The sequence below is a fragment of the Staurois parvus genome, unplaced genomic scaffold (assembly GCF_062004578.1).
Source record: "Staurois parvus isolate SC_StPar_1 unplaced genomic scaffold, SC_StPar_1.0 ptg000058l, whole genome shotgun sequence".
NCBI classification, from domain to species: Eukaryota; Metazoa; Chordata; class Amphibia; order Anura; family Ranidae; genus Staurois; species Staurois parvus.
Genome location: NW_028317854.1, coordinates 8789744 through 8810914, shown reverse-complemented (window position 1 = coordinate 8810914; position 21171 = coordinate 8789744). Strand labels below are relative to the sequence as shown.

Genomic DNA, 21171 nt, shown 5'->3' with positions numbered 1-21171 from the left:
GGCCCACAAGGAAAACGTTCCTTAGAATGAAGAAAAACAAAACAAGTGATTGCTGAAATTGTTGTAAACTTGTCTCGGATATAAATGTTCTTTTCCTTTTCATATTGAGGAAGAGAAATCACATTCATGTGAATAATGTAGAATGTGTGCTTGTAAATACTAGGTATTGTAAATATTTTCAGGGTCTCTTGGTTGCTGTACATTGATGATAATCCTTTCTGAACAGAAATCTCAGTAAGAATTTTCTTTAACTCAAATAGGTAGTTAGTGGAAGCTTTGTGTGCAGTAAAATTAGCAATGAGTCCAGCTAGGTTCACACTTTCACTGTGATTTTGTAGTGAAACATCAGTGTGTTTTTGACACTTTTTTTTATTGTAATGCATTTTTTTGTAGGGGAAGGAGACTGCTCAATACACAGATGCCGGTCGTTAAGGAGCCAGCACATGCCAGGGTTCTAACAACCAGTGAATCATCCATGCTGATTCCCAACTGACAGCAGAATGTAAACAAAGGAGCAAGGTTTGGTATGGTATAGATTTAAGGGGAACCCCACAAAAAAATGGTGTGAGGGCCCCTAAAATCTATACCAAACCCTTACTCAAGCATGCAGCCTGGCAGGCAAAGAAAGGGGGGGGGGGGTGAACATGCGCCCATAGCAGGTCACATACTCTCAACATTGGAGGGAGGATTTTGCCCCCCAATCCCCCCCACAGCCAAGCCCCTTGTCCTTATGTTGATGAGGATAAGGGCCTCTTTCCCACAATCTGTTGTACATCCATCATCAGTCACAGCATCCAGCCATGAAGATCCATGTCAATCATGATGAATGATGGTCGCCAACCTGCACGAAAAACAATCCGCCCCATCCGTGAGAATTCCCAGATTGCAGCAGGGATGAGTCAATGATTGTTAGGGCGCTGGTGGGTTATGGCTCCTAACAACCAACACAAAACGCTGGCAAAAACTCACCAAAAATGTATGACATGGATTTTTGGTGCATTTCCATTAACGTCTATGGGGTCAATATTGTGCAGCAACCGCACTAAAGTAGCACTGGCACCTTTTCCAAAAACATGCCATATGCTGCTTTGGATGTGAACAGGCACCATAAATAATTATGTGATTACCATTGCCATGTGATTCTGTGTGACACAGTCACATCGGAAATTGCACTAGTGTGAACCAGCCTCAGTTTGCTAGGTGTATTGCTCAAGTTGACAGCAATGCAGATTGGATACTCTAGTGCATATATATCTTTATTCAGATTTATGTGTTAGGCCCCTTTCACATGAACGTTCCGTTTTTTTTATCAGTTAAGTCTTGTTTTTTCCCAAAAAAATTTAATCAGTTTTTCATCAGCTTACATCAGTTTACATCCGTTTTTCATCCATTTTTTCATCCACTTACATCCATTTCCATCTGTTTCCATCCATTTACATCCAATTTTCATCCGTTTTCATCCGTCTACATCCACTTTTTGTCCGTTTACATCCATATCCATCTGTTTACATCAGTGTTTTGTTCGTTTTCATCTATTTATATTGTTTTTGTACGTTTACATCCATTTCTCTGCTGTTTTTTTAAATGGAAGAAAAATAGGGTTTTCTTCTATTCCAAAAATGGATGTTAACGGATGTAGACATTAATGTATGTAACAGATGATCATCCGTTTACATTTGCTAGTCCATAGAAATACATGGGTGTCCGTTTTTCATCCGTAAATGGAATGATGAAAAACAGACATACGGAACGCCCGTGTGAAAGGGACCTTACAGTCTTAGTACAATACAATGATCTACATATTAGTTGAACAACAACATGAAGAAAAAGAAGAAAAAAAGGGGGATATGAAAAACAGTAAAACAATGGTCAATCAATAATGAGCAATATTGAATGTAGGAAGATATATACCTGGGTAGGCCTGTGATTGGACATCAGCTAGGTTCTAATATGTCTGATGGGGCTGATACAGTTGAGGTTCTAGAAAAGAAGACACTCCAACTGCTAAAGGGATAACAAACACATGCAACCATCAGTACAATTTTTTAAACATACACATTGAAAAAAATATTTCTTTAAAGAAAAATAATTATTGTTCAGTACACTTTTGCTTCTTGGGTTGTGATCATTTTTCATTATATTCCTAATGGAAACTAGTTCTCAAAAGATTTTTTATGAATTCCATGGACAGAATTTGGGTTTTTGACCTTTGTCAAGCATATGAACTAACTCAGCATTTAAAATATAGCTAGTAATTTCCTACTTGGATTTTTCCTCATGTTCATTGAATGTCACAACCTACTGAATTTTTTTTTTTCTTAACATATTTGCAAGTTCAGCATTTCAGAACCTTAGCTGTACTGGTTATCTCTTACGTGATCTGTATCACAGCATCCTGTATGAATATTTCACCACTCATTATCATCTTGTCATCACTTTTAAGTCATTTTAGTGGTCCAGGAGTTAGCAGGGTGCCAGGATAGGCCACATTTTACATTGCCCTGCCAAGGGCATAAGCTGTACTATGAAATTCTAAACCATTCTTAGTCAACAAACAATATGTATGTTTTGGACTGCCTCATAACTTTGTCTCAATCAATGTATTTGGGGTAACGATTTTGGAAACCTTCCATGTTGCATCTGTTTTACATGGCTGCATCACCTCAATTCTTATGTTGAAAGAGTAAAAGTTCTACTTGTGATGACAATAGATTACCAAATGTAACTTTAGATTTGTCATAAGATCTGTATTATCATCATCATTAACAATAGGCAGATGTTGATCGGGCATAAAGGGGCTGACCTTTAAAAAATCTTGGCATGAGATGTCTTTTTTCAGGCGTCATCTGGAAGTTTGGTTTGCAAATCAAACATCTAAACCTTTCAGATTTGCCCATTTGGATATATGGTCAAGCCAGTGGAAGGTCAGATGACTTGTATTTTTATTAATGTACCCTTAAAAGTAGAACCTGTACTTCTCTGCATTTTTGGAAATATAACTTTTATTGCATAACGTGAAAATACAGCATTATGTATATTGCAACTCATAGCGTTTTAGCTTGTCTTAGTTAATACAGCACAAATTGTGAAATGCCCCATGTATTTAAGCTGAAAGTTGTATCTGGTTTTCTAACACAGTGGTATGTTCACTGGATTATGTTATTTATAATATGTGTGTGTGTGTGTGTGTTTGTTTTGATTTTGGCAGTTGTGTCTAATATTTAACTGTGTTTTTTGATGAGGACAGTGATTTAAAAAAAGGTATTATTTCTTTTTTTTCAGATTCCGAGTTGGGTATCAGTTTACTGACAACAAACAGCAGCAAAGATGCTTCAGGTCCAGTTCTACCAAAAGTGTCGGGACTAGAGAGGAGTCAAGAGAAGAGCCAGGAGATCACCCAGGACCTGCAGTTTGACTCAGTGGTGTGTAAGGACCTGTGCCCACCATCTCTGCCTGCAGTGCAACCAGAAATAGAGGCACAACCGTGTCTCTCATCTCCTGGGCCAGCTGTAATTTCCCTCTCAGAGACACCGACACAAACACAGCAGGAGCCTCCTCAGCTTCCTCATGCTTCTCTAGAGCAAGAAGCACCTTTGCCACCTCGGCCACAAGTGCAGCTGCCACCAAAGGCTCAGCCACTTCCTCAACAACCTATTCATCCAAGCTCTCCAGCAATTCAAACACGACCTCCCTCTCAGTCATTGTCCCAGAATTTGTGCAACTACAACAGCAGCAGCTTAAGTGTGAACAGTTTAAGGTTTGTTCAAACATTGCTTTCATATATTTATATATATGTTGTTGCGCCTGTGTACTAAATATCATTAGCCTTATTTGTTGGGAGCTGAAAAAGAGCTTCATTCTAATGAAAAAGCTTTATGCTGTTTAACAGGGGTAACTCTTCATTGGAGAGAAAACATATTTTTGCTGCTCGCCTATGACAAAAGAAGGAGTGGCTACGCACAAGAATAAATAAATCAATGTGTGGTGGAGCAATAGGAACTCCAAAGAATTTTGTTTTTACAAAAAAGTTTTCATTTTCATATCATTATCAAACTGATAATGTAGGTATCTGGTTTACCTGTTTGACCTAACTTTAAGTCACTCTGTCAACTAAATAAAGCTGCCAGCAATTATAAAGTGCAAGCACTCAGTGGTGCCTACATATACCTGCAACAGCTTGTAGGCATCCAACTACTCCCATCCCCTTTCCTCCCTGAATCATGGCTCTTTTGATTGGGGAATGATCTGACACTTACTGGTACTGTCATAGCTTACTCTTTACATCCTCTACTTACTGTATTCCTATTGACCAGTGATACAGCTATTCTAAGCGATGAGCCATTAGACATGGATGGGCGGTGGCAGGGAGTAAACATTGACACTAGGGGGAAGTGTGCTGCCTTTGCCACTTTGTCAGAAAAGCCCTAGAGTTGGTCTTATCAGCTAGATCAGTAGTCTGCTACAGGTAAACGTTATGCCTGTTAGCAAAGTTTTATTTTATTTTTTTTTTTTTTACATACAGTTTAACACCAGTGCTATACCTGAATTGGCAAAATGACTGAAAGACTAGGTTTTTATTTTCTATATTGATTAGAAGGAGAAATGTTTTGTTCCACTATATTGTTTTTTAATCCCATTACTTGCAAGTCAAGTCTTTTCAGTTTGGATTGTGAGTTTTATGTGTGAATGCTGAATATACCTTGATGTTCTTGTTAATAATGTGTTGTTATTATTATGTGTATACATTTTGTATTCTGTTACTTCATCTTTCTTTTATTGTGCTTGAGAAAGGGACATCGTTCTTACAAAGTTTTAATTTAGGATTTTTTTTAGGTTACCACAAGAAAGTATCCCTTTTTCAAGACTTTCTGCCCAGTTATCTACAATTAAATTTCTGGAAGGGCTGTCTAATTCATTGAACAGTTTGCCAAACTAGCTTCCTCTTCAGTCTGTATACTGGCTGTTGTGGTAAACAAATCTGACATAGACAATTGCTATTTGAATAGAAGTAACCAGTTTATGTGCAATAATTCTTCCAAAAAGATAGCCAAGCACATATTTCTCTCTCTTTCTTCACAGTAGCATTGGTGGCATACAGTAGTATGTTATTAATATTTTATTTCCTTATTCATTGTGTCCTTAATGCAGACTTGTCATATTTTCAATCGTATTAGGTTTTCACAGTGATCTGAAAGCAAGCATCTAGCAGTGACAACATAGCTTTCAAATAGTTTATTAAAAAATGGACATTACATTTTTTCTAACGTAACATATAGCCAGTTATGGTTTGATTGTGAAGATTGACTATACTTTAGTAGCATAAATACCCAGTATTTTCCACATTTCCTAACAGAGAAATGACAAAAGCATGAAAAAATTATTTATATCAGGAAAAAAAATAATGGCCATTTTTTTTTTTTACAAATGTTACTTCTTTAAGTTGGTGAAACTGAAGAAAAGCAAATTAGCAAAAAATTTGATCAGTCCGAAGTTTTGTTTAATTTTACTATTACATTAATTATGAAAACTCGGTTGCCTTTGGTAACAGCTTTGATTTTCTGTTCTCCCGTTTTAATGAGTCAACCTCCAAGTAATACATTATGCTTAATACAGTCTTATTTTATTGCTTATTTACATACTTATATACTTTTTCTTTCTACAGCAGCAGCAGAAGTAGTACTCCTGCCAAAAGTCAAGTGCCACCGTCTCACCTGTCTCATCATCCTTCAGCTTCTCCGTATCCTCTGTCTTTACCAAGCCACAGTCCTTTACATAGCTTTACACCCACCATCCAACCTCCGGCACACCAGCACCACCCAAATATGTTTGCCCCACCCGCTGCTTTACCTCCTCCACCACCACTGACTTCAGGGACCCTTCCAGTTCCAGGACACCCAGCTAACAGCACATACTCAGGTACTGCTGATAAATTAGTAAAAAAAAAACCTTCCATGACTTTATAAATGTATTTCCGTACAGGTCAGTCTAATATTTTCAGGAAATGATACAGTATTACCTAATAAACTTTTCTTTTGGTATTTTTCAGAACAAGACCTTCTTAGACAAGAGCTGAACACTCGTTTTTTGGCTTCACAGAGTGCAGATCGTGGCGCATCATTGGGCCCACCACCCTATCTAAGGACAGAGTTTCATCAACACCAGCATCAGCACCAGCACACTCATCAGCATACACACCAGCACACCTTTACACCTTTTCCGCATGCCATCCCGCCAACTGCCATCATGCCAACTCCAGCACCGCCCATGGTGCGTACCCCAGGCAGAAATGTGAGGATAAGTAGAACACAACTCTATTATTTTCAGTATGGTTATTGCCCTTATGAAAGGCACTATATAAATACATGTTATTGTTGTACTTATGTTTAAGAAAATCAAATGGTAACAAAGATGACCGATAACCTCTTTGATGCTAACAATTTGTGCTACTTTAAATGCTAGTGCAGGAAATTGCATCTATGTGTTTATGGGTTTTAAGTTATTGACATTTGTGGTCTGACTATGCAGATTTGTTCTAAGAGTTATATTCAGTATGGTACACATTGAATAATGTATATTATGTACTGTATTTGTTTGCATAATTTGGTAATTATAAAGGGGCAATAAATTAAAATATAAGTTGCCTGAGGCAAGTGAGGTATTAATATAAGTTATCCTAAATATGTAAATGTTCACATATATTGACATGAAATAAATTATGGCTGCATTTGTTGTGTACAAGATCGTTGTACCTATTTAGCCAATTAAGGCTGAAGAAAGGGTTTTCTACTACTATATGCAGGAAAACATTCTTGTATGCTTTGACTTTTGTCTGTAATATTTTCGGTTCAGATTAGATCCTTAACATTTTCCATATACATCTGTTTGTGATACTATTATCTCTTCTCTTTAAGCCAACTTGTGTTTTGGATTACTCACTTTTGAAATGCATCAATGTACATTTTTCTGTAGTTCCTAATGGGCAACCGTGTTTGCTTTTTTATGATCAGAATTTCTCAAAAGAGTTTTTCCACAGTAGCTGTCATTGGTTAAAAGGTTAAAATATTGTGCATTTCTATCCAATGGCCAATTTTGTAAAATCCACTCATCTTTCAAATGGTTTATCAAAAACTCACAGAAATATTTTTCATTGTATTGATTTGCAAGAACTGTTGTGTGAACAAAGACATAAAAAAATACAACCAATCAACAGTATCAGCTACCAGTCACTATTTTATAGATAAATAAGATCATTGGTATAAAATATAGCACTATAAAGAGATAATAAGAACAACATATTTTTATAGGGATCATTAATCATACTCTCCTGGATGCTGAACCAGAAATTTATACTCAATTGATAATACAAGTAAATCAACATAGAAAGCTATTACTAAGGAAATATGATACTTTAAGCAGATGTGAAAGATTTAGCTATCCTATATTTATAACTTTTACTGGTATTTATAGAGTGAGCTTAGTTTATGCTTTATTTATTTGAATAATGAGAGTCATGAAAAGATACAGTTTGATTTATTTTAGATCTTCAGGCATGACTTGCAGTAATAATGCTTCCATATGTTTTTGCAGACAGAGCTTTATTATTTTAGCATATAAGGATTTAATTCTTGCTTGGAAATAAACAAAAACTCATTAGCAGTTAGTACAGTGGATGCTAAGTCCTAAGCTGGCCATACTTAGATCAAAATGCAGCTGGCTTAGCAAGGACTGGCCGATTTTCGATCCATGTGAGGCCACTGTGGTTGAACAGAAGTCGATCTACCAATCGGCAGCATATTTCTGCTTGATCAGTGTCACATGCAATAGGATTCAGCAGTGATGTGTATGTTCTGACAGTGGGGGAGTCTCCCCGCTGTCAGACTACAATGACACAGTGGGGAAGATTCCCATATCCACATTGAATGTGTGAATGGTGGAATCAGATCAGTTTATTTCTCAACTCACTGGGTTAACAAAAAAAATAGATCCATGCCTGGCCAGCTTTACTGTCCCCACTGCTTGCAATTGCAATTAGTTTGGGCATGTCCCGATATATGACATGGGATGACAATTGCAAAATCTTAGCTTACAACCTGACACCTGGTCAGCCCTATTCAGCTTTGACCACTTTTTTGCCCAGAAAGGTGCATGACTGCTGAGCTTTGTCTTGGGGATTGTGTGACAGCAAAAAAATTTGTGGAAAACCATCAATGGTATTTACCTGTCCCAGTAATTTGAAAGAATAAAGGTTTGGTCTCATGAGCATCACTGATATATGAACAGAGTTACTGAATACGTAATCTGGCAAATAACATATACATTGCACTTGCTAGAAAGATAACCAACTTGCTCTACTGGAACCATTGTAAGCAGTCAGATAGCATATTTCCTGTGCTCCCTGATCCTTCCCTGAAGCTGAGAAAAATATCCAGTACTTTAAGATTTAGGGGAACATAAGAGCCACCTTCCTTCTCTCATGCAGTTGCCAGTTCTTGAGTTTTTCAGAAAGAACTATTGTGTAAATAAACACAAAAAACACAAAAAAACACAAAAAACTTCAACTGATCAACAGTAGCAGACTACCAGTCTCTATCTCTATGTTGCTTAGGAAGTAAAAAATCAGTTGTTATGTTTTCAGGAGAATTGGACATGTCAATGCATTTTATTGAATCCTTGGTCTCTTTTATATATGTCAACTTGTACTTAGGTTATATGGTCCCTTATCAGACCTCCGCTTTTTTACTAATTTCCTTTACAACAATTTTTGATCCAGGTTTTTTTTTTTTTTCCCAAGAATGAGTAGATATTACTGTCAGGTTTATCATAGAGGTATAAGTGGGCTGTCTTCAAAGATCACAGATAGCAAGTGATATGCTGTTTCAGGGTTGGTATTGCATCAAAAATGAAAGTCTCTCTACACCCAAAACTTCTATTTCAGTTTTTAAGTTTGGTTGTAAATAGGATAAGCTAACTTTTTATAATCTTCAGGGACTCAGGTGGAATGAAATTCTCAAATCAGACTTCCCAGTTTTGCACCACTTCCACATCCAGTAAAAAGCTGGAGATTAAACTACTACAGGGATTCTCTCTGCTAAACTCCCTGAGGGATAAATTATGGGGGTGGGAGGAGATTTTAAATCTACTACTTTCGGATAAAGTTGGCTTATTGAATGCCAATAGCAGTGTTAGTATTTTTAACCTAAAACAAGTTTATATAAGTTATATATAATAGGAAAAAATTGTTGTCACTGTTGTATCGTACATTTGTAAAACAACTTATTTGTATAAAAATTTGCATAAAGATGGCATTCAGTGATGGAGGGATTGCAAGTGCCTGAAAGAAGGACAGAAAGGGGCATAACAAACTTCTATTGATGGCTAATGAGGGAAGTATGAGGGTCTCAGCCCATTGTTGCTATGGTCAGGGAGGCTGCCGGTGATCTTCATTATGGGAAAGGTAATCAGACGCCTTCTCAACATGCATAGAAAATGTGTGTTGAATCTCTTATCTTCCGTTCTTTAATCTCAACCAGTCTTATGGCAACTTTATAATGGCAACTTTATATATTCCTATAAGGACTCTTTAATGAAAGCTGACTATAGATAATTAGAGCAGCAGGAATGGAGGCAGCAGGCATCTGTACTGGCCTCAGGTCACATCAGGCTTATTGGGAGAATAAGACAGTAATCCAACACTGTGTTCTAACATGGTTGATGTTTGTTCCTATTGAGAAGCCTGGTGGTGAATGCTGGTACCTCACAGACAGTCAAAAATCATGAGACTCACTCTAATGTATTTGGGTACCTTAGAGCTAAATATTAATTTCCTCTTTTTTCCAAGAGTGGGGAAGGTTTACTGGAAGGAAAAGCTTACCAGTTGTGCTAGATACCCATCGAAAATAGTTCACCAGTTCTCTGGTGCATGGACAATTCTGTGTATGGACTTCAGCTCAATATATAAATAACAACAAGACTGCGTTGAACAACACCAGTAAAAAGGTCATAAAAGAAATACTTATTTCTGAACACAATCCTATATTTCCTTGCAAGGCACCTCTTGGGTGACTAAAGCCGTCTCGCTGCAGCATTATAATGTTATAGTGGGGAAATGTATTTATAGGGATCATCTTTTATCATAAAAAATAAAATACAGGGCAGGCATAAAAATGTCTTTGTGTGCACAACATTCAGTGCAGAGTTTTATTTATCTCATAAAACCATCAGGATGAAATGATAATAGATTCGCTATTTACTTGCTGTAGGTTAACCGTGTGCTTGTTCACAATGCACAGTACTGTATGTGGGCCTGCCGTTAGTGCTGCTGGTTGTTAAACAGTGTGATAAAATCATGATCTTTATAGATACTTTAGCAAGACACATAATAACCATTTGCTTTGATCCCTTTGCAGTTTGACAAATACCCTACAAAAGTTGACCCCTTCTACCGTCACAGTGTGAGTTTAAAAGTGCTGTGTTAAAATGTTGGCTTATCTCTGTCTGTAGCATGCCGCAAACATCACCCCACAATAACCTGCCAAGATTTCAACGCTTCCCCTAATCATTTGAGCTTTGGCAATATATGAGCTTCATTCATGTGATTCATTTCTTCTGGAGATGCACTATCCTGTTTTTAATCAAAATTTGTCAGTGCTCATAAACTGTACAAGGAGTCTCACTGTGAGAAAGATGACATACATACAGCGTTAGCTTGTTCCCACTGGGAGAATAATGATCAGCTAGGAATTTTAAATAGGGATTTCATGGGTGTTATAAAACTTACAAGATGAAATTTAAGTTATTCGCATCCAAATCAAATGATGGCTGCAACACATGGAAAGTCTATAATCCAACAAAGTATTTAGATTTGTTAAAGGTTTGCAGAAATTGTGTGATGCAAGGCATATATCTGGTGTGCAGCAGATGGAAAAATAAATAAAATAGCAATACATTACTTCTTGGCTCGGAGTTAGCAATAAAGAAGGTTTTCATCCTTAGCTACAGTTATACCTTTTCCTATGAAACCCTCCAGCAGAAGGAAGTGAACAGTAATTGAAGAGAGTTGTTTGAACCACAAAGATGAAGAGATGTATGGAGAGATAGTTATCAGCAAAATGATTTTGTTATGTATGTTTTCAAAACCTGGAAAAATTGCACAGCAAATGTGAATTCTAATTGAGTTACTGGGTTTGCTAATGGAAATATAACGGGTAGTGAGGAGGAACTGCTGATAGCTACCAAGCATTGTGCATTTACATGTTAATAACAAGTATAGGCAATATTTCTATCAGTACCATGCAACACATCACTTCCTATGTGACCCTTTCATGTTACAATGGTTCAACAGGTGATATTTCTTCATCTAATGTGTTGGTGCACCATTTTCAAAAATAAGAGACATTGGGAAAAGGGCATCAGGTTCTCTGAAAAGCATGTTTTCGCTATTCCCGTGAAGGTGCCACCCAAACATTGGTTTTGGGGTTGATTATACCTTTTATTCATGGTAGGAAGAGTTGTAGAAACAGAAAAAGGGAATAGTTTGATTTATTCTGGCATTTTTTTATGCTGCATAGGTGGGTTTCTAATTGGTTGCTGAAACATATAAAATGATGCCTCCTTCCATATTCAAAGCAGCAATATTGTCAATATGGACAGTGTTTTATGCAAGGAACACTTACGTGAACAAAGTAGTTAATATTTTAAGTTACCCAAATAGGTCAGTTGCACTAGGTCTTTCTGTGGCAGAATAATCTTCCTCTGACATTCATTTCATGTTTTTGGATTTAGGCATTTTAAGCAAGTGAGATACCATACTTGTCTATTAATTAGGTCTGTTCCTAAACTTAAGCATACAATTATAACATATTTATCTCATGTCTTTCAGAACTAGCATAAATTTAGGGTATAGTGCAAAATTTTGAATGCTTTTGCAGTTGCCAATCTAGATTAGGGTATGTTTTTAAACATTAACCAAAAAGTGTGACTGTGCGTATGGCTGTCTCATATATAACATTATGAGTATTTGGACTGCATCCATTCCATATACGATTATCAGTTTTCTTTTGATTTTCATTTAATTGTTTTGGCCACAATATTTACCAAAAGCACAACTTTCACCACATGTATTGCAATCACATATAATTTGGCCTGATACAATATTCAGAGTGAACAGGTTCACTTGATTAAACCTCGGACTGTGCTAGTAAATGTCAATTATCTGTAGTTCACCCTATATTGACAATTGGCACACCACTAAGATAAAAGAAAAAATATTACAAAATACAATTGGCTTTTAATAATCTTATAAACATTTCATTAAATCTCTAGGGTTATATATAGTCATTCATGTACAACAACAATTAATTGTAGGTTATATGTCATTATAGTTTATTGATAATATATAAGGGCATGAGCAATATATAAGGGCAAGGGTTTAGTCAAAGCAATTGGAGTGGTTGCAGAGAGGGCATTACATCTATTTAATGAAGGTGAGTTCAGGGAGGTAAATCTCCTGTCAAGCAGGAAATTTATGTGCAGGAGATACCAGAAAATGTTAGCATGGTCCCTATTGGGTAGCAGCAACATGATCAGTACTGATAAGCAAAGACATCACTGCACCTGTCTTTTTTATTCACTGAATAAAGTTGTGTTTTTTCTGTAAGCAACTTGTGGCTAGCATGTTGTCGTTGATGTATCTCTGATGCTTTTGCAGAATCAACCTTTTTTTAATGCAAACCTATACTTAAATGTTACTGGAAAATTACCTTTCCTGGAACTAGGTTCTCTTCAATGATGGCCACATGTCTAAATACATTGGCACTTGGTCATGTGATCTCTTCTGAAGGTCAGCATTCAGACTGGTTAGTACCGCTTTTCATAAAAGGTCATGTGACCAACTTCCTATACCTACAGAAGGGTATCAGTATTGAGGGGAGCCTGAAGCAGATTTTTTTTCAGAATAAGTATTTCAGCCTTTCTAAAGCCAAACATTTATACAAACAAGAATGTTAAAGCCCAACCAATGCCAAATTCAAAGTAGGGCAAAAGCATGTAAAATTGTTCTACAAGATTTAATTGCCCGTATGATCACTCACGGCGATGTTGTTTCTCCAAGCAAATCTATGGTATGCACTACTCAAATAGCAGCACTAGTTCTCCACAGCAACTGTTGCTTGGTGCGCTCTAGTGTGGACCTTTTTGATTGCTCTACAAAGCCAGCTGCTCACACACAGAGAGCAGCAATACTTTTTTTCAGCACGTATCACAGATTTGTGGTCTGTGCTAGATGAAACAAACACTTTAAGTAAAACTTACTGTTAAAAAAGAACTGTTTACAATGTCAAATTTTATTAAATTAAATTAAATGTTACAATGATGCTACCAGCTCCTTCTCTATTTTCATTTTAGTATCAGTTGGGCTTCAACATGGCTTTATATTTGAGCACAGGATCACTTTAAGCCCCTTCCACATGGTGGGAAGGGGGGGTGACTCCATTTAGATCAGCAGGGGATCTGTCTGATGATCCCTTGCTGATTAGAGCAGAGGAGGCGGATGATAGGTCCATGTCCGGGTCTGTTTACACCCAACTGCCATCCAATCTCATCCGCCTAGATGGGGGGGTAAGGATCTCCTACCATTTTTTTAGCATACCGGTCCATTTACACCCTCCTGTCCATAATGGTGAATGAAGAGTCTGATCAGGAACGCCTTAAAAACTGACAGGCGGACCTGATCAGACCCTTCATGTGAAAGAGGCCTTAATGCTTTCTCTCTGTATTTTAATTTGCGTTACTATGATGCTTAGTGACAAATTTTGAATAAATTATATTTATTTTACATTGCCTTTTGTAGAAAAACAGTAAATTAAATTATGAGGACTTGTTTTGCCTCATATACACAGTGCAGTTATCCAAAGCAAAGAATTTTAGTACTGCCCATTATAAGACAGCCTTTCTTTTGTGTTTGGACACCAGTGTGTTTAAATTTGCCATAGTTTCTAGAAGGTAGGCAGTCAATCAGGCAGCAATCAACTGTAAAGCCAGAGTGGTTGAAATTATTATTCTGAATGGAGATTTTCCAGTGTACAAATAATCTGAAAGTAAAAGATTAGATAGACCTTATAATTGTTTTATTGGTCAGTGATTATTATCAGATTCTTTTGTCAGGAAGCAAAAGAAGGAAGGATGCTCTTTTTATATGTTTTAGTATACAGAGAGTTTATAGCATAACTACTTTCTGTTGTTGCTTGAGAATGAAGCTGCTCCTTAAATGGCCCATAGATAGCATTAGCAGTGACAGTATAAGCAGCAAAGCAGACTAATGAAGTCATAATTGTGCATATTCTTTAATTTCTTACACAACACCATTAAACCTTTTAACAAAGTAATTGAGTTTTAATGGAGTGAAATCCTGGCACTCTTAAAGCTTCATTTTTTAATTAGCTTGCTATTTCCCTTGGACTTATTTGGCTTAACATCCCTCCTGCTTTTGATGTACTCTAAATTCTGAAACCACTTAGGCATTCAATCCAATTTAATAATTCATAATTACAAAATCACCTTTTATTTTGGAAGAAAGGAATTCATCAAGGGTATCATTTCTGTGCTAATTAATGTTGAACACCCTTAAAGTTCCCCATTAAGCCAGATTCCCTGACTTGACAGTGGGAACTGATTTTTCAACCCGCATCAGTGTCTGCTTTTGGCTTTGCGCTAGTGCTGTGGTTCTGTGTTGTGTTTTGTGAGATTTGCTTCATTAGGCTATTTTTTTAATGATGTTTTTTTCTTTTTTTTTCAGTTATTTCATTCATACCCACCAGCTGTATCTGGAATTCCTCCCATGATTCCTCCCACTGGTCCCTTTGGATCACTACAAGGGGCATTTCAACCTAAGGTAAGAAGATGTTAGATGTTAGTTTTTCTATGTATGGAGTAACAATGAGAAAATAGAAATTGAATCTAACTCAAATATTACATTGAAGTCCTGAGGTCCAGTGATTGTTCTCACACATACAAATTGTCAAACAAATGGTATTTTCTTATTATGTATGACATAAAACTGTCTACATAATAGTACTTCACCACTTGATCTCACCCTAGGTTAGACAATAGAAATTGTGTTCTAAGAGCCATATACACCAGCAAGAATGCACAGCAGCAGGGCCCTCCTTTGGCATAAACATACATGCTCAGACAATACAAGTGTATGTCTATAGAAAGCTCTTTTAATAAAAATAAAACTTCAGGACATGGGATTGTCCTTGCATATCCGCCTGTCATCTAATATCAATAACTACATAAAACCAGTGCTGCAGAAAGTGCTAAATATTCAGTTGAATATATAGATCCTGGTCTCCTACTGCAGATTACACTGCAGTTAAGCAGTGCAGCCTAGTCAAATATTTCCAACCATAACATATAATTGGATGACATAGGCTCAACACTACACTAATGGGCTCATAGCTTTGCCTTTTACAACTGTCATTAAGATCCCAATGGTAAAATGGTTGACTGTATGTTAACTTCTAATAAAGTGTATATAAATGTAAAATCTTTTCTAGTTTTGGATAAAGTAGTGAAGGTTTTGGACTTCTGTTAGCTTAAGCAGAGATTGTGCCAATACAGTGAGACACAACTATTTAAAGAAGCAGAGGATGGTCAGCAGTGGATGGAGCTAGACAGTGGTGGGAAGAGCAAGATCCAGAAGCAGACTGATTTTACTAAACCAGCCCAAAGCTTGGGTTACACTTAGGTGGCTATATTAGCCCAACTAAAGAAAAAAATACAAAGAGGTGGTGAGGGGAGCAGTCTCAGTGCTACACATACAGAAGGCAAACATGTCCGGTCCCCTGGACAGGAAACACAAAAGAGAAGTCTTTGAAGGATGACTTTAAAAGATGATTAGAGGAGTTTTTTTCTGTTACGAAGTAAATGGTATTCATCTGCCATCTGCTGAATAAATATTTTGCCCGGAGTGGGGCTTTAAATAGGGTTTTTAAATATTAATGTAGTTAATCTTTAAAAATGCTTCTAAAATAATAAAATCTTCTTGTTTGCCTTGTTGCTAATATCTTTATAGTATGATTTATTCTTATTGTGCTGTGAAGATTATTACTTAAAGAGTAAAAAAACATAAACACAAACCAAGAGCTGCGAGTTTGAATGGCCTCTGAATATGTATTAGGCTATCAGAAGGGCATCATAATGCATTTATTCCTTGATTTCCACACTGTTCTTTTACTGATATTATTTTTGAAGACACATAATTAATAAATCCTCCTCATTTCAGTAAAAGTCAATTGTAGTCATGAAATTGTCAATACATATTTTTATACTTTTATGTTGTAATAGTTGGTATATATTGTATTTGCCATGCTTTGTGCATTTTGTATCGTCTGCTTTTGTGTGTATTCTTTTAGCCACAACAGCTTTTTATTAGCAGTTGTCTATCTCAATACTAATCGCTAAGCACGTTACAGTTTAAGTGTTCCATCCTTTAGCAAAACATACTTGTTTTCTTTGTGGCTCCCTTGCTTTTGACAGCAAAGTGGCTCTGAAAGTACAATCTGTACCTGCAATCTAATACAGTGCTGACCCAAGGTCATTGTAATGGACTTAACCTGCTTTCGTGATGTGATATTCAAAGCCAATGTACACCCTTAATGGTCTGTGAATGTAATAGCAGCCTGTTAGCTAGATGATCAAAGTTCATGATAAATTATGTAGGACCAGAGGAAGGTATGATTTCCTTCTTTATCCTAAAGTGTAAATGTGAAAAGGTACCAGCTTTTACAGGTTTAATGATACATTAAGCTACATGCGTTGTATCTCTTTTTGGCCACTGCTGTTGGATCATGTTGTGTAAAGAGACTACAGATCCATTTTCTAAAAGACAACAAATTACTCTGTTAGCAAACTGAACATTTTAATATAGCTGAGCTTGCAGCCCAGTGGTAATTGGCAATACAGGACATCTCAGAAGCTGAGCAGTTGAACTGATAACTTTGCGGTAGTGCTGAAGCATCCGTGTGTAATTTCATCTAGGTTAGAGATGGGAGCTTTTCTCATTATCACTGTCCCTGGGGGAATATTGTCTAAGATACTCAACCTACTGACACTTGAAATAAAGAATTGTACAATGACACGGGTGTACAACCTATGGAAAGGTAATACTAACCTTCCGTCTGATCTGGAGTTTAGAAGACCAGGGCTTTATGTTACAGCTTAAAGGTTGACAGAAGGGTGAACCCTGGAAAGATTCATGTTAATATTGTCCCTCATTCCCACTGCCAAAACAGATGATGTTGAGCTTCACTTATCAAGGAAAGTCACACACCATTAGGCCTGAGCTGCCTTAAAATGAAAAAAGAAACTGCCAAGCAGAGGGGCTTGTCAAACACAAGCTAAAGAGATACGAAGTATCACAGGGAAGAAAACTATTTTGTCATTTCCAATTAATTTCACATGTTGTCTCTTTCTTAGACTTCCAATCCTATTGATGTTGCAGCTAGACCTGGAACTGTCCCGCACACTCTGTTGCAGAAGGACCCAAGGGTAAGTGTAAGGGAGAGAAACTCAGTCCTTAGTGTCACCATTATGTCAACTTCTTTCTGGTCCTCCTGGGAGTGATAAATGTCCTTGTCACAAAGAGCTAGTCAGCCTTACACCTTGTGCTTTCCATGGACTTTGTTTCTATTTTCTTGCTTAAGGGACATGTTCCATATTATCTTGATTCTCAGACTGAAGTCTTTCTTGATCATTTTTAATGTCATTTTATCATTATTCCTGTCAGTCGATGCTCACCCTTATGCTAGTGTGGGTTGCAGAGCTCACCAGGGGATCCTATAGGCTGTTTGTTATGATTTAGTGTTCAAAGGACAAGCTTCCTATTATATTTAGAACTTGAGAGTAAGGATTGGAATGAAAATTATTAACTCAGCAAGGATGAGAGGGACTAGATTCAAATTACTAAAGAGCTAATTAGGATTATAGAAAGTGCGGTTTGTCCTCTTTAGAAATGTAAAATGTCCTCTAGATAATTAACACTTGCTTAGAATATGTCACTTTCTTTGCATGCACGATATGAAGCGTAGGTATATATTTAAGGCACAGCTGTTGGCTTCATTCAGGAGAGGCACAGCTTATCTATTCACACTAAAATACCTCTAAAACAGTTTATTCTGAATGGCTCTTGAAACTGCATAACCGAAAGGTCATTGTGTCCCCCTAGTCCATTTTATTGTCTCGGTTTTGCAGTGAAATATTTAAACGCCTCACAAGGAGCATATGGGAGAGCACAAAAGGCAACCCATCACAATAGATTAACAAAGAGTGTTAGTGTATAATGTCAGTGAAGATAACACAGCCAGTATTTTAAAGTGGTGTTACATACCAATCACTACAAATTTGGGGCTGTCAGAGAGTAGATCTTCTCCTAAGGATTCATACACGTTCTCTTTTAAAGCAGTATTAAACCCATAACCAGAAATGTAATATATTGAATCTTACAAATGGTGGCTGCATTAGTTTTCTTTTGTTTTAGTCTTTTCCCCCTTTTTTCACCTGGTGATCTGGCAAGTAACACACCTACTGTATTAGTGAGACACCACTCTGGATAAATGAGCACAGGATGCACCTTTGGACAGCAGCATTGTCAGTCTGGGGTGCGGAGTGATAGATGTACAAGCAGATTTAAATACACTAACAAATTAAAGCCAAACTCCATATACTGTATTACCTTACAAGCAGTTACAGTAAACGGCTTGTTTCCTTTTGGGCTAAAGGTTTTACATACATACGTGAAAATTGATCATTGTAAGCACCCCTGCCAATGGTAAATGGTTTGTCCTTGTAACTGATAGATAGCCAAAAGATAGCTTATTCTTTTGAAAAACAAGATGAAAATAGAGGAAAGAAAATCTAAAAGAGAAAACAAATGCAGCCATCACATCCAAGAATTGGTAAGCTGCAATATAATATATGTTTGCTTTTGGGTTTAATGCTGCTCTAAGTAATTTATGTTGTACCTGGTTGAAAATGCTGAAGGTTGTAAAAAACCTTCTGTGTGTACGGCGCCCCCCCCCCCCCCCAGCCACCCACCAATACTTACCTGAGCCCACTTCGATCCAGTGATGTACTTGACAGCCTCTTCTGTCTGAGGACTCTGCCTCTTCATTGGCTGAGATAGCAGCAAGAGCCCATAGGTTCCCACTCTTGTCAAGCATAGCCAGTGAGCCAATGAGGAGAGAACAGGGGTGGGACGGTGCCCCCAAGGCAAGTGGCTTTCCCTGGGGGCACTGCTCGATGGGGAGGAGCCAGGAGCGATGGTGGGGACCCAAAAAGAAGAGAACCGGGGCTGCTCTGTGCAAAATCACTGCACAGAGGAGGTAAGTATAAACATGTTTATTATTTTAGAGAAAAAAATGAAGCTTTAGTGTCACTTTAACCCAGCCAAATGCTGCCCTTCTACCACCATGTGCATTTTAACCTCTGATTATAATACTGTACAGCAGCTACTAAATGGCTCATGGTTGGGCTATCTATAAATTATTTAGTGTAGCTTTTTGACATAATCTTTACTCATACCATGTTGAAATAAAAACTAACACCGTTTGGAATCTCAAGGGACACAGCTTATCATAAGCAGTATGCTTGAATTAGCTGTCATCAAGAAATAGCAGTTTTTGGCATATACTGTATAAGGTATATGCATCCCCAGGACATGTACAGAATGCCTGTAGAATTGCACAATCTCTTTCAAGCTGATCCATATGAATATCTCACAAATCAGGCCAAAAGCCTGTATTGCTGCTAATTACTGTGTGGGGAAAATGTATGCAGGGCTCTTTTTATCTACTCATACTTACTATTCTCTTTTAATTGCTGTCATACGGTCCACAGTCTATGATTTAATTTATGATAATTAACTTTATTGCTGTCTCCATTCTTAGTGTCATATGAAATCTAATAATGGAAATAAATGAAATATAGAAATAGTGTGTTATAATAGCATTATAAGGTTGAGTTTGGAATAGTATGATAGGTAAGTGAATGATTATCAACATCATTTGTGGACAATTTTGCTGGCCAGATATCCCCATCTTTAACTATAAATTTGAACTGTGATTAATTGCTGCTATGCTATGTTATTGTTGATTTTTAAAACTTAAGTGTAGCTAAAATAAAAAAAACCCTGAAAAATCAGCACAAGGGAAATAAGTCACTCAGTAGGATGTGTCTCTTGTGCTGATTCCTCTTCTTTAAGTACAAATCCTCCTTGGTCTACGCAAGCTTCTATAACTCAAACATGCCTTTCCCCTCCCTTCATTGACTTAAAATGGCCATAGATGGGTCAGATCTCAGCAGGGACCAATCAAGATTCGATCCATCTATGGACAGGCTGGTTATACCCAAGTTGATCCATCAATAAACTTGGATATAACCAGCCTGTTGGGTTTTAAGCATGTGATTATTGTCTGGGACTATAGCCCTAGCAGTAATTCTGCTGACAAAGGGTCCCTGCAAGAAGAATACAATAGCACTGCATGAGGCATTGCCCTGACAACACTGACTGCGTTGGTGAGGGAATCAAGCGATTTTCTTTCCTTACAGCCACGGTGGAAAAAAAGACAATTGATTAATCTATGGCTTGCCTTAGAGAATCTTGCACAGAAAAACTACTGTTTTGCGAGACAGATAAATACAGGATATATTATACTATTGATCTGTAGGTTGAAAGTTCAAGTACAAGCATTTCCAGGCATGTTGATGCTTCCACCACTGTTCACCAGAGGTTAGGCCTCTGCTAGCCTATGGAGAGTTTGCTGACATTTAGGCCTCATTTACATTTGTGTTTAGGGAGCAGTAAAAAACAACTAGGATTAATTTTTATCACCTATACTTATGCTGAAAAAGCAACTGGGAGGGGTCGATTACATATGCTGTGGTATGAATGCTTTGCAAAAATTGTCCGTACAGTCACATTCAACTGGAGGTACCACCTGATGAACATGACCTGCTTAACTAAATGGGGGACCCTGCAAATGCTCCACAGCCAGATGCAATGCACATGGTTAAAGTGCACTAGTATGGAGTTTAAGGGGTAAAAACAGTCAGTGAGAAGGGGATAGTGTGCCTTCTCACCACATGTCGGTTGCTCTCTGAAGAGTGGTCTAAACA

General features: G+C 37.3%; 1 protein-coding gene across 6 annotated transcripts in view; it reads left to right on the top strand.

The window, feature by feature from the left end:
* Positions 1–21171, top strand: part of AUTS2 (activator of transcription and developmental regulator AUTS2) — a 1792114-nt gene that overhangs the window by 1738580 nt on the left and 32363 nt on the right. For 4 of the 6 annotated variants that reach the window (XM_089668488.1, XM_089668485.1, XM_089668489.1 and 1 more), the window contains 6 exons: positions 3283–3757; positions 5663–5916; positions 6047–6288; positions 10407–10451; positions 14792–14887; positions 17476–17547. In XM_089668488.1, the coding sequence (XP_089524614.1) occupies positions 3283–3757; positions 5663–5916; positions 6047–6288; positions 10407–10451; positions 14792–14887; positions 17476–17547 (1184 nt within the window). The remainder of the gene's footprint in view (positions 1–3282; positions 3758–5662; positions 5917–6046; positions 6289–10406; positions 10452–14791; positions 14888–17475; positions 17548–21171) is intronic. The other 2 variants (XM_089668486.1, XM_089668487.1) reach the window with 2 other exon arrangements.